This window comes from Bombus vancouverensis, chromosome 3 (assembly GCF_051014615.1).
Source record: "Bombus vancouverensis nearcticus chromosome 3, iyBomVanc1_principal, whole genome shotgun sequence".
NCBI lineage: Eukaryota > Metazoa > Arthropoda > Insecta > Hymenoptera > Apidae > Bombus > Bombus vancouverensis.
This window is the reverse complement of record NC_134913.1, coordinates 19,969,967-19,982,044: the sequence shown is the minus strand read 5'-3', so window position 1 is coordinate 19,982,044 and position 12,078 is coordinate 19,969,967. Positions and strand designations below refer to the sequence as shown.

General features: G+C 44.5%; 2 protein-coding genes across 3 annotated transcripts in view; both read left to right on the top strand.

Annotated features, from left to right (window-relative positions):
- The first annotated feature begins 1,048 nt into the window (after positions 1–1,048).
- Positions 1,049–2,960, top strand: LOC117153860 (uncharacterized). Of its 2 annotated transcripts, XM_033328320.2 has the most exons (3): positions 1,049–1,689; positions 1,953–2,004; positions 2,071–2,960. In XM_033328320.2, the coding sequence occupies exons 1-3, from the start codon at positions 1,665–1,667 to the stop codon at positions 2,798–2,800; spliced, it is 807 nt and encodes a 268-aa protein (XP_033184211.1). In that variant the 5' UTR covers positions 1,049–1,664; the 3' UTR covers positions 2,801–2,960. The 2 variants fall into 2 exon arrangements, with proteins under 2 accessions (XP_033184211.1, XP_033184210.1); XM_033328319.2 differs by having other exon boundaries at positions 1,051–1,689; positions 1,953–2,960.
- A 1,855-nt stretch (positions 2,961–4,815) lies between these two features.
- Positions 4,816–12,078, top strand: part of LOC117153859 (uncharacterized) — an 86,536-nt gene continuing 79,273 nt past the window's right edge. The window contains exon 1 of the mRNA XM_033328316.2: positions 4,816–7,318. Coding sequence (XP_033184207.1) covers positions 7,293–7,318 — 26 coding nt within the window. The 5' untranslated portion in view covers positions 4,816–7,292. The remainder of the gene's footprint in view (positions 7,319–12,078) is intronic.

Genomic DNA, 12,078 nt, shown 5'->3' with positions numbered 1-12,078 from the left:
ACGGGCGAGTCCCGCTCGGAATGTTTGTTCATTGCACGCTTTACGCGAAACACTTGTGTGGGTGTTATTATCTCGTTACATCGTAGACTGGTGTTTTATACGCATGGGTTTATATAGCCCTGGCTGGTTCACGAAATAGTTCACTTCCGGCGTCGGCATTGCTATCAGAGCGTGCGAAGATTCATAGTAACATCGACGCTGACGAGAAAAAGCAAACTGTCTTAAACATACTTATCCGAGGAATCGATTAATTTTACGTTGCAAAGGTTGCTCGAAGGGATCGATTCTGTTGTCGCAATAAATCGTTCATCGATCGTCGAGACCGAAAAAAATGTTTACGAATCGATTAATCGGCTAAAGCATGCCCTTAAAAGTTTCAACACCTTTATCACTTTTCTCGCAAGGATACTAAGTTATCGATTAACCTTTGCATCGAGATCAATATGCCCTCCTTACGATCGAAAAACTATGTTACGACACGCGTTAGATCGCGTTTGGATATATCCATCGACCAGAACGTTTGAGAATGTCCGGAAAGGATGATTGTTGACAAAGGCGATGAAAGGTTCAATTTTACGAGAATAGGAGTTTTCATGTGTTTTATACGCGGTAATTGCAGGTATGACTTCACGAACATACATTGCGCATGTACGGATGTATGCGTCTTAATTGTATGGGAAATTCGAGCTAATTATGAATTATAATGCAAAACATAACGCGTATATTGTGGAAAGTGAACGATGAAACTCGGTGTTGTACGCGCTTTAACAATGTGAAAAAATTCAAGGAATGACGTAATCGAATCGTAGAAATGCCTACAAATCATTAAATGGAATGCGCTCAGTTTATGAAAGTTGACATCTTACGTTTAACATGATCCAACATGTAACAAGTGATGTAATAATAAATAATTTATTATCAGTAGACTGCGGATTTTTATGCATTTATAGGAAATTTAAAATTGGAAATAAAACATTGCGCAGACATAATATGGAAAAATGTATAAAGTATCGAAAGTATAATAGCTTTCATAATACCTGGTAGGTAACACAACTTTCTACCGAATCTTGTAGATTTTTAATTATATTCTGAGAATTATGAATTTGCATAAATATCCACAGTCTAATCATCAGAATATCTGGAATGTGGCTCTGGTAATTCTTTCGTGCGAAACATGGCTGTGAATTCTTATACGCGTAATTTTTACGTTCTAAGTAGTTCGGCAGTTGTACAACGGTTCTCTATCCTCGATATTCGCGTAAATCATGCTTCAATGCTGAATTGGTATTATCGTCAATCGTTCTTTACTGAAAATATCGCTGAATATTGCCATCCACTGCTTTTAATCCGAAACTTGAAACTTACTAACGTCTGACGTTACAAACCGACCGTTAACCCATATCTGAATATGTTCGAAACTGGTACGACCGTACACTATTCTACTGGTTAGAGAACCTAAGTACTTTTGGTGTTTACAAAGTATGGAGTAACATGGCCGCCAGTTCTCGACGCGTACGGAACCAGTTTCAGTGTGAAACCGGTTTGGAACTAGTTTCCATTGGTTTTTCGGCCCCCTGCAAGACCGTGCCACGACCGAGATTGGCACTCGTGTCGGACTTCTTTCAGAGATTAGAACGGAGGTTACGTTACGAGAGTGTGCTAATATGGCCGATATTACAGAACAGAAAGGTAAGAAAAGCAATTTTCAAACAAGGTTATATCCTATTATTGCCCTGTATTCATCGTGAATTCTACGCTGCGCCGAATGCCTGGCGCTCGTGTCGTACGCGAGCGTGGTCATCTCGCTGCTCCTTTTTGAAACTGTTCAAAATTATTTTATGTTGTTAATAAACATATCCATGACTTACTTGCTCTCCTTATTCCGATTGTTGTTGTTCGTTTATCTAAAACACGTTTAATACACTTTGTCATGTAAATATATTCTTAAAAAGGGGAAAACTTCGATGAACAAATGGAAATCAAAGTGGAACCGGCGCTGCAAGGGTATGTTGAAGAGGAACACGAAAACGATTTTCCCAGTTCTGACAGTAACAACGTAATTCCTTCTAGTGCTGATGTCGGTGCTTTAAATTTATGGACCAGTAAGGCCACCGCGTGTCTTATTAGCCAGTATAAGAAATATCATTCGAAGGTAGGACAGTCGACTCAGATTCGAAGTTTACGTGAAATGTTCGAGATGATTTCTCTCGAGATGCAGAAACATGGCTTTTACTTTAGTCCGCAAAAGTGCGAGAACAAATGGCGTGTTCTCGAACGAAAGTACAAGAATCTTGTGTTTCGAGAGCTTTTAAAAAAACCCGGTAGAATGAGACATTACGGACAATGGGAACACAAAAGGGCGTTGGATGAAATTTTTAAAGAAAAGAAGAAACACATGTATTTGGAGGAAAGTGATTTTCCACCGCCATCCGGTTCCGCGAGATATATGTTTATTTTACCAAAATCTATAAACGAGGAACAAAGCAATATTAGCGTCGTCAATCAGCAACAGGAGGACCCTCTTGCGGCGCCGTCCTCGAACTCCTCTACAAACAACAAGAGCGAAGCAATGGATCAGAAGGAAACCCCAACGACGCTTTTCGACAAATTTCTCAACGAGATGGCAAAACATTTCGCGATCGCGGAGAAAAACAGAGAGAGGAGGCATAAAGAAGAAATGGCGATGCGGCAAAGCGAGTTGGAAGTTCAAAAAAGACTATTAAAATTAAAAGAACAGAAAATGGAGTTACAGAAATGTCAAATCATCGCTGCTGCGCAGCATTTACATCTGAACATGTAACGAAAACACTTGAAAACGTTGATCAAAACAAATTAATCTAAAAAGTCAAATTTAAGAACGAGTGATTCTAAATTAAAGTCCAATATAGATTTTTGTTACGTCGTTTTTATATAAGATATTTTGTTATATCGTTTTTATATAAGATATTTTGTACGAATAGATTTATCAGAATAATATAAAAACAACTTAATTATTAAAATATGTATACATATTTACGTCTACTTTTCAGTGTATGTACACTGTACACTTTCTTTTTGAATGTGTTGCGTCGTGATTGCTCACTAGTTGCGCGAAACAACCTTCAGGTGGTAGCACCTACCATCTTGCCAGTTCTATAGCTGCATATCATTAGGTAATCGATGTACGCGAGTTCTGTTTTTTCGACTGTCGAACCGTACAAATCTGGTTGTTCGCGTGTTGTTAGTGTTTTTCCATTTTAAGTTTTCAAAACGATCGATTAAACGAATGTAAATCGTTGATCAAGAATAATAGATCAAAAGGCCAACACGCTGTCCTGCAGGTTGTAATACGATGAAAAGAGTTTAAAAATTGTTCTGTTTGTAGAAACCCCGTACAAGCGAGTTTATAGAAGAAGTACATGTATCTCATACGCTATACATACATATATGTACTCGTACATCATGTTACATGGCGCAAAGATATGTTGGAGTTTGGTTTTATTGTTAAAAGTTACAGGGCGGTTGTTCCTGTTCGACGTTAAGGATTACTATCGTTATGTATGCTGCCTCGTGCTCCTAATGACTCAATTTATTAAGCGGCGGTTCAAAAGATTGCCTCCCTAGGCTTCGTCGCATTGATATTGCACCTTCAAAGGATCATGCAACGCGTAGGGCTCGACAGAGATTTATAACGCTTAAATGCAATTTCATTATTCTATCTTATCGGATTAACACAGATCAAGTCTTGCACTTTCATTTTATTTATGGATGTTTCATGCAGATGTGGACCATAAATTATATCAACTCTCAACGGAAGTATAATAATAATACGACAGAGACGAAATTGTTTTGTGACTTTACGCATCGTGAATTATATTTGAAACAAACAAAACCCGTCTGCGTCATTCTTGAGAGGACAGAAAAAGATGTATCATCTACGAAATGTAGAACGACGCTCATTAAGCTAAAAGCAACAAAGCAACGTGGTAGGGAAAGTTAGGTCTGGATTGAATCAACTCGGTGAATCGTATTCCCCGTAATTAACATTCTCGGTACGAAGTCATTCAATTCGTGATGTGATTAATTGAAATGCTACGAGAAAAATCTCGTAGAAAGTGAAATGGAGACGTTCGATGACTATGGAGCAGGCCAAATTTGCATTGACAGAACAGGTAGAACAGGGGACAGGAAACTTAGTTTCGTGAAGCTCGATCATGGTGATGTCGAGCATGTATCGTGATTCTGTAGTGGACTGCCTTGGTGTCACCTTACTTACATTACGCCTTGCATTATCCAGTGCATGACGATTGTACGTTTGGAATTTTGAAAAATTCATTCCTGTTACGCAGCATGGATTAAACGACAAGTCACTTTCCCCTATAGAACAGTCTGCTTGCTCGTTCCTAGCTCTCCAGTTTTAATCTAAATTCAATGGTAAATATTAAAAATCCGTATCTAAATATTTGAAACAATTTTGTGTTTTAATGTTCCGAACGATACTCGCGTAATCGCAATTTCCTGCGAAAGGCATTAAAATATAGCTTCAAGAAGTTTACGGGAATACCGAGAAACCACAAAGGGCAAACAATTTTACAAACCGTGGTGAATGCTTTTCGGGAAAAAATCGGTGAAACCGGTTACACCCGGCCGTATGAGTATTCGTACGCACTGACGACACATACATGGTGCATATGATACACACACAGGGGCGTAAGAGTTATACGCGAGCACGTGCAGGTACGTGGCAATAGGTGCACCTTGGGTAGTAGTACACGGAAGGGCGCCGGTTCGCTTGATACGGGAGTGAGTACGGCGGGTAATAGCGCGGAGGCGGCAAGTCGTCCAGTCGAGCCGCGACTACCGACCGGTGAGCATATATTTTTCAATTTGCCTTCGATTTTCACGGACAGAAGAGAGACAAGGAGGGATTCGAAAATATTGCATCGTGTTCGACATGAATTTTAGTTGGAACGTGCAGGGTTCCGGTGAGAAAAGTAACCGCGCGAGGATCGATCTTCGTCTTGGCGAAATTTCGCGTGCACACGAGTAAACAGAGGGTGAAGGAGGACACGCGATTCGTTGGTGCCTGTCGACGCACGCGTACACGTTCTATCATACACGATATATCATAGGCAATGTGCATCCTAGCGATTGTGGCATACGTTTCGCGTGACCCGTGAACGTTCTGCCTGTAACGCGCTACGACTCTCAAGAGTTCTCGAAATCGGGGCTGATCGTTCCAATTGTTTAGCCGTGCATCCATTTGGTCAGACTCTGGGAGATCGTTCGAGCTAGTGGCATCGAAGTACCAACGATACCGGCTTCGTCGATGGTAATCGTCACTGTGACTGCAGCCCTATAAATTTACGTCACGTCTGTGTAGCGTGTCACGATCGTATCCTTGGACGTTGGTGTCCGAGAAAAGAAGGGAACGAATAAGAGTGAATCGATTTTCAACAGTACCGACGAATACCTATCGAGAACTATCTCGATATTACGCTGGTTCCGTACGAGAGATATATAGCTTAGGAGAAAAGGAGAATCAGAAATGTCCGAGCGCGTGGTATAGCGGACTTTTCTTCAGTGGCAGATGGCTTGAAATCGTATGCACCGCGTCCTGGTCTTTGCATCGCGTTTTGCAGCACGTTGCGAGCCCTGAAGGCTCTGTCTAAGTAACAGTACTTCCTCGCGCTCGGTGGAGTAAGCCTCTCTCCGAAGAACGGGACCCACACTCCACGAGCCCGCTCTCTACACGCTCCTCGCCTCTCGCCCCCTCCCGTCTCTTCACCGAACATACTCTTTCTGTGTATTTCCCTCTCCTTCTATCGTGCCCGAAGTAGTCTGGTCGGTCGAGCACGGGGAGTCTCGTGAAACCAGTCCTCGTACGGTGGACCTCTCGGTTGGGACCTGGCGAAGAGAGGAGGTTGTTCGCTTGTTCCTCTACACCGGCACCTTTTGCACCTGCCGTGTGATTCCAAGTTTTTTTGCCTTTCCAAACCGATGCCCTCTGTGCTACCTCATCCGAATAGTAACGAGATTTTCCGTGGATGCTCGTACACGCTTCGCTACAGTGAGACTCCGATCGGCTTCGCGTGAATGCGAAGCGACGCGTAGCGTGTTTATTGCACAAACCAGTCCTGCTAGACGGAAGGACGCATCGGTCATTTGTTAAGTGGCACGCTTTTGTACCGAACGCGGTACTCCAAGATCGCAGGTGTACCATTTGCTGCAACATTTTCGGAGAGCTTACCTTCCAGTGACTCTGTTGTGTATGCGACGTGTGATTTATAGGGAGGAATGGAATAAGAAACGTTTCGTTCAAAACGGCAGAAGAATCGAGGATTTATGAAATTAAAGAAAACGTCCGTGTTACGATATTTTGTATTTCTTAGCGTAGACGTGATGCTCGCGTCAGGGTGCGCGACGTTTAATTCGCCCCATGTCAATTTTTGGAGGATTTCGAGAATCGAGAAAATTCTTACGTGCGAGAAGATCAGCGACCAGTAAATATCAAGATCGGTAACACGTGCGAGCAGAGAGACTCGCGTGAAATCACAGTCACCATGTCAATCGCTGTCGAAGCGTATCGGAGGTCGAGGTGTACTTTGGAGAAATAAAATGAACGAAAAAGCTAAGCACTCTGTGAAAGTTTAGAAGAATCCGTCGTGGTCACCGAAGCCGAGCGATTATCAGTTTGGCGAAAGAGAGGTTATGTGCCTCTCTCTGGATTCGACCTAACCTCCAAGTGTCTCGGTTACGAGTCCCACTAATCTAATTCGTGCCTCTTACTGCCGCGCACTCGATGGAAGCGCCGACCGTATGCTACATCGTGTAACTTCTTTTTATAGCTATCGATAATCATCGTGCGATCTCGAGGATTTGGGATCGAACGGAAACAGTACGACGCGTCGTCGATCAGCGTAAGATATCGACCATCGCCATTGTTGAATTTTGAGAAATCGTTTAAAGCGTCGAATCTTGTGCTTTTCGTTACATTTGCTACCCCTCTCGGTCACGGCAACGTCATCGATTTAGTGATCGGTGAAATTCGATCGATATTGCTTCGCGTATAACTCGATTCGTGCAAAGAATAACACGGTGCTGTGGTTAATCGGACCGAGATCGTAAAGATCGAAAGCAAACACGTTTCGAGTCAGTGTTCTTTTCCTTCTTGCGTGTGCGTGTTTGAGCTTGTGCGTTTCGTTTTTCTTGTTTTATCTCCGATCGCTCTTGCCGTGTGCCTGGACGCCGAAACGAATCGATGGATCGACGCTGAGGGTCGTTCAGAAGAATTCACGAAGAAACAGCCAGAAATGAAGACCACACAACGCGCATTAAGGTAAGATCTGTGCGAAAGTTCCTCGAGAAGGGAATTTACTTATTCCGGTACGCTCTATGCTTTTCTAGAACGGTTGGCAATAACAGTACGCGGATCATCGTCCGCGGTAAAAGCTCGTTCGTTTAACGAGGGCCGTAACGAGTCGCGTTTGTTTGGACCATTGGAAAGTCACGGTGTATTAACGTTGAAACAGACATAAATCGAATTATCCTCGAACCGTTTGTTATGGCTCATTTTCTTCGAAATCTCTGTTAATAATCCTATCCGTTCCTCGCGCGAGCATGCGTCGTAGCGTGCAGGAGGATCAACAGGGCAGGAAAATCTCGTGTCGAAACGTGTCGTCAAAGGGGTTGAGTCGTGCAACGATGAAAGTGCGTCGTTTTAAATCGTTGCTTTCTTCGTCGTCGAATTCAGCGTGTATCGCACTTTACGAATAAAACACCTCATTTCCTAAGAATGTCCGTAGGTGGTAGCGGTTGGCATTGAGATTTGCATCATCCTATAACATCCAGGCACACTTTTTCCTGCTTCTTTGTCGCCGGATCGTAAACAATTTTACAATGACGCAACGGCAAATTTCTGGGGAGGAGGTTCGGCTCGGCCACGACGAGCAATAACGCGTCACATTTCGAGCGAATTTACATGCAGTGTTTTCGAATTGATAAAAAAAGAGCTGTATTCTGACAAATGATCAATGCGATCATTTTGTTTTGTGTGCCGTTCGTTCGATGCCAGGTGGAGCGCGATGCAGACTCCCTTTAATCACGAGATTAACTCTGCGATCTGTTCGCGAGCCGTGTGCGTCGGTCCACTGATAAATTGACGAGTATCTCGGCCACAATCGCGATCCAATTACATCGGTAGCCGTTTGTTAGGACGAACCACCGCTACGTGTTTGGCGAACGTCGTAAAACTCCGGGAATCGTTATTGTCGTATTCGTGCCTCGGTTGTACATATTTGTATGTCATTCACCTTTAAAACGACGTAAAAGAAAAAGGCGCGGTGGAGTGGGTTGGGGAAGGTAATTTCGGTGATCGATTCACACCTTTGATCGGGAAAGTGACGTTCGTTTATCGGCTTAGAGGGGCAGATAAGATAGAACACGATCGCACGAACGACTATGTAAATGTTACTCGGCGTATTGTACGAAGGCTTTGCATGGAAAATGTCAGGTGCTCACCGACTGACGACGAGTCGAGTCGAGTCGTTGATCGTGGTTGTGTCGTTGTCGCGACTGCCGTCTCTGGAACACCTGCACGGACAAATTGAAATGCTAATTTGGAAGCTGCCACCTTCGGAGGCTGCCGGGGCTTCCCGCTGTTTCGGACTAGCTTGATTTTCCACGTTCGCCCCCTCCATCCAATTTTCCCCATTCTTCTCGCGGTCGTCGCGTATCTGGACGATCACCAGCTTCTCGTTAGTCGGCATTTTTATTTTTTCAGTCTGTCGTAGTGCTCGGTGTCACGATCCATCCGTGACTCTGCGGCAACCTTTCTCCGGCAAGAAGATCGAATTCCTCGGGCATTCGTCGGCCGAACGTTCGTTTAGAAACAATAACAGTATCATGGCTGGGCCTTCGCATACGAAAGAGGCCGGTTATCGCGACCGATCCGAAAGTGGGGCTCTCCCCGAAAAAGGGAATAGAAAGCGGGAAAAATATCGAATGAGAATACCGACCGGCTTGGTCGTTGGGTCGGTGAACTACAAAAAGAAGTTTCGACGTTTCAAACATAAATCTTTCTCGATTGCGCTTTAATTTTTCATTGTTACGCCGGCAAATTACCCGCTGGAGGTAGCGTCCGCGTGCTTCGAATAAATTAACGAATATTCGGCGGCAATTCGTTTCGCTCCGAGTTCGTATTCGCTGGCGAGTAAGACGGTAAAAATAACGTGTCGGCCGCTGATGAACGCGCCAGCTCCAGTAATTGTGGAATCTGTTGCGACGTCTGGGAAAATACGCTTTCCTTCTTTTCGTTTCGCGAAAACGAAGCATCGATAGTCGCGTAGTGGGACGACTCGTTCGATTCTCCTCTTATCTTCAGCTTCTCTCTCCTCCTCTTATTCCTCACCCTTCTCTCTATTCTCTCGTCGAACGAAGCTCTAATTAAAGCATTTCAATTAAGGAGATCAACCGGCCATTGTACCTCTCCAGCGACTCGACTCGACTCGACTCGACTCGATTCGATGAATTTTCCCTCGACGTCTCTTCAGGCTTGGGAAAGTCGTCCTTGATGCGATTAATTGCAGAAAGCGGATTTCTCTCTTCGTCCTTTTCTCCCCTTTGCCTCTTTCTCTTTCTCTTCCGGAGCAGCACGCCAGGAGAAACACAGCCCGGAGTTTCTTCTTTCTTCGTTAACTCTTAATTGATCGAATTTCGTTGCAAGATTTTTCCACGTAGAACAGCCGTTCCTGTTTAATTTCGTTGCACGCGTCTCGCGGACGTTTCGCGTCCTTTCGACAGAAGCTTCCTCTCGCTGATCGAAAGCGACGTTGAGGTCTGGTTGGAACACGGTAATACGATTGTTCCGTTTGAAGAAAGGTTTCCTCTCTTTCGTAATAGGAACGCGGCTCGGAATCCGCTCTCCCGAGCGACTTTTACGCGATGTTGTTAAGGTTTTATCTCGTAATAGCGAGAGAGAGAAAGAGAGAGGAAATGCGTGGATGAATGTATAATAGAAAAATATATTTAAGCGAGTTTAAGTATAAGTACACTGTGTATGCTAGTCCAGATCCGCACGCTGGTGTCACGTAAAATAACACAAGAGAACAACAACAAAAAAAAAAAAATAGAAAAAAACTTTATTTTTCTTCTAACACAATTCACAATTTTTCTTCCGAGCTCTAGGCGTGACTTTCCAAGACTGAGGCTTACAACTCGACTTCCGATCGGACTCGGTTATTTGTCTTTTGTCATTCCTCAATATCCCCACTATCCTTGAGTTTGTTAGGCATCCGCGATCGCCGCCACGCACGCCTTCTCCTCGAATATTCGGCGGAAGGATCGTCGGGATATCGATGGCTCGTTAGGCACTTGGGCGATATACATTGTCGCCGAGTGCCGCCACATCTTTATCTCCGATTTTAAAGTGAGCCGGTCGTGACAGCGACCTGGTCTCTGACGTGGATTGACGTTACACTGGCAGCGTTACTTTACGAAAGAGTTTCGAAGCCACGGGTCTACGGGTATTTATACAATTGCGGGAAAACTGGCCAGTCTGTATCCCGTTGCATGATTTGTGCGAGGCACGTTCCTGCAAAGCTACGAGGCTGAGAGGCCCTTCGAATTAATTTAGCGTCAAACGATACTCAATGACTTCGAGGACTAAGAAAGCTAAACTTTAGAAAAGACGCGGAGCTTCCCTCGGAGTGGGACCAACTTCGACAGATGTACGAAGCAACGCGACTGATAACGACTTGGTTTTGCTTTTCGAGTCGGAGGAATTCGAATGGTAACGACGATTTTTCCTCGATAGGGGGAAATGTCCGTCAACGAGGGAACCCGGAACTATCATCCCGATGAAGAATAGCCAACACCGTTGTTTAGCCCGTTAATCTCGAGTCATTCTAACGACGTGCAAGCGGTTTCAACGAAATCTCATTAATCTAACTATTTCCACGTGGTACGATGGGATAGAGTTAAGGGCCATAACCGCGTAAGTTATTGCGCGTTACTTTGAACGTTGCGCTGTGCATCATATTTTACTGCTGGCCCGTTACCGGCTCTCCGCCGATATATTTAAAAGAAAATTCGCTAAACAGTTTGCGAGGAAATTACACGCACGCGAGACACGTGGAGTATAGGAAAAGGGTGAGGCGGCGGCGACGAGAGTTTCAGAGGAGCTTGTGCTCCGTTTTTAAGGCGTTACGGAATAGTTTCTGGGAAGCGATTGCGCACCGAGCAAACTCGCCGCCTTTTCAACAACCGGTCGTCGAATGGCGTGAGTTTGTTCTTCTAGCGACGCGTAACGATCATCGTCGTCTATTCCGTTCGACTTAAACCGCCTTAAACTCGCCATGACTGCAATACCGTTTCATTCGCGTTACCCTTTCGTTCTGTTCGTAATTACTACGCCATTGTGCGCGTTTAGCGTAAACCACCGGAGTGACCGGCGTTGATCTCGATCTGTTCCAACGATCCACTGCAACATAGAAGACTCGTTCCACCGTTATCCTCACTCTTTGTCAGCTTATAGGACTCGTCGAGCCGAGTTAGTGGATGCTGCCTTTTGGCCACAGACGCAAAATACGCGATATCGAGTTGCGTCGTAAGTCTCGTCATCTTTTATCGAAACTTTGATGCGAAATCGTAGAAAATTTGTTCGGTTCGATCGCCAATTTATTTGGATAATTTAGGACGCACCAACGACTTAGGTTCATTCGCTTACATTCTTCTTACCACTGCGCCGAGTGGGGCAGCATCGAGCTGATTCTCGCGTCAGCAGTTTAAGACTGCAGCGAAAGTCCTTAAACTTGAAACGCGCGAGGTAAAAATGAGAATGGCGTTGGAGATCCGCAAGTTTCCCGACGATTAAAAAAACGATATCGATGTTTGATAACATTGTTCGGCGAGTTGTTGCTCGAGAGCACGATCCTTATTGCAGGGGTTCGGTTCGCGGATGATTTCGTGCGTGAGTCACGAGTGATTCACCTCGCCGGTAGAACCTGTTGTTGGCAGAGAAATCACGTACCGCGAGATTGTTCGTGCAAAGTCGGCTTCGAAACAATCGTATCTTGGATGCATTCGCAATCGCCTCTGGGT

Excerpts from the sequence above, each read along its gene's own strand:
- LOC117153860 (XM_033328319.2), top strand. The coding sequence starts at position 1,665 with ATGGCCGATATTACAGAACAGAAAG. Across the intron at positions 1,690-1,952 it reads CGATATTACAGAACAGAAAG|GGGAAAACTTCGATGAACAA; the intron begins GTAAGAAAAGCA and ends ATTCTTAAAAAG.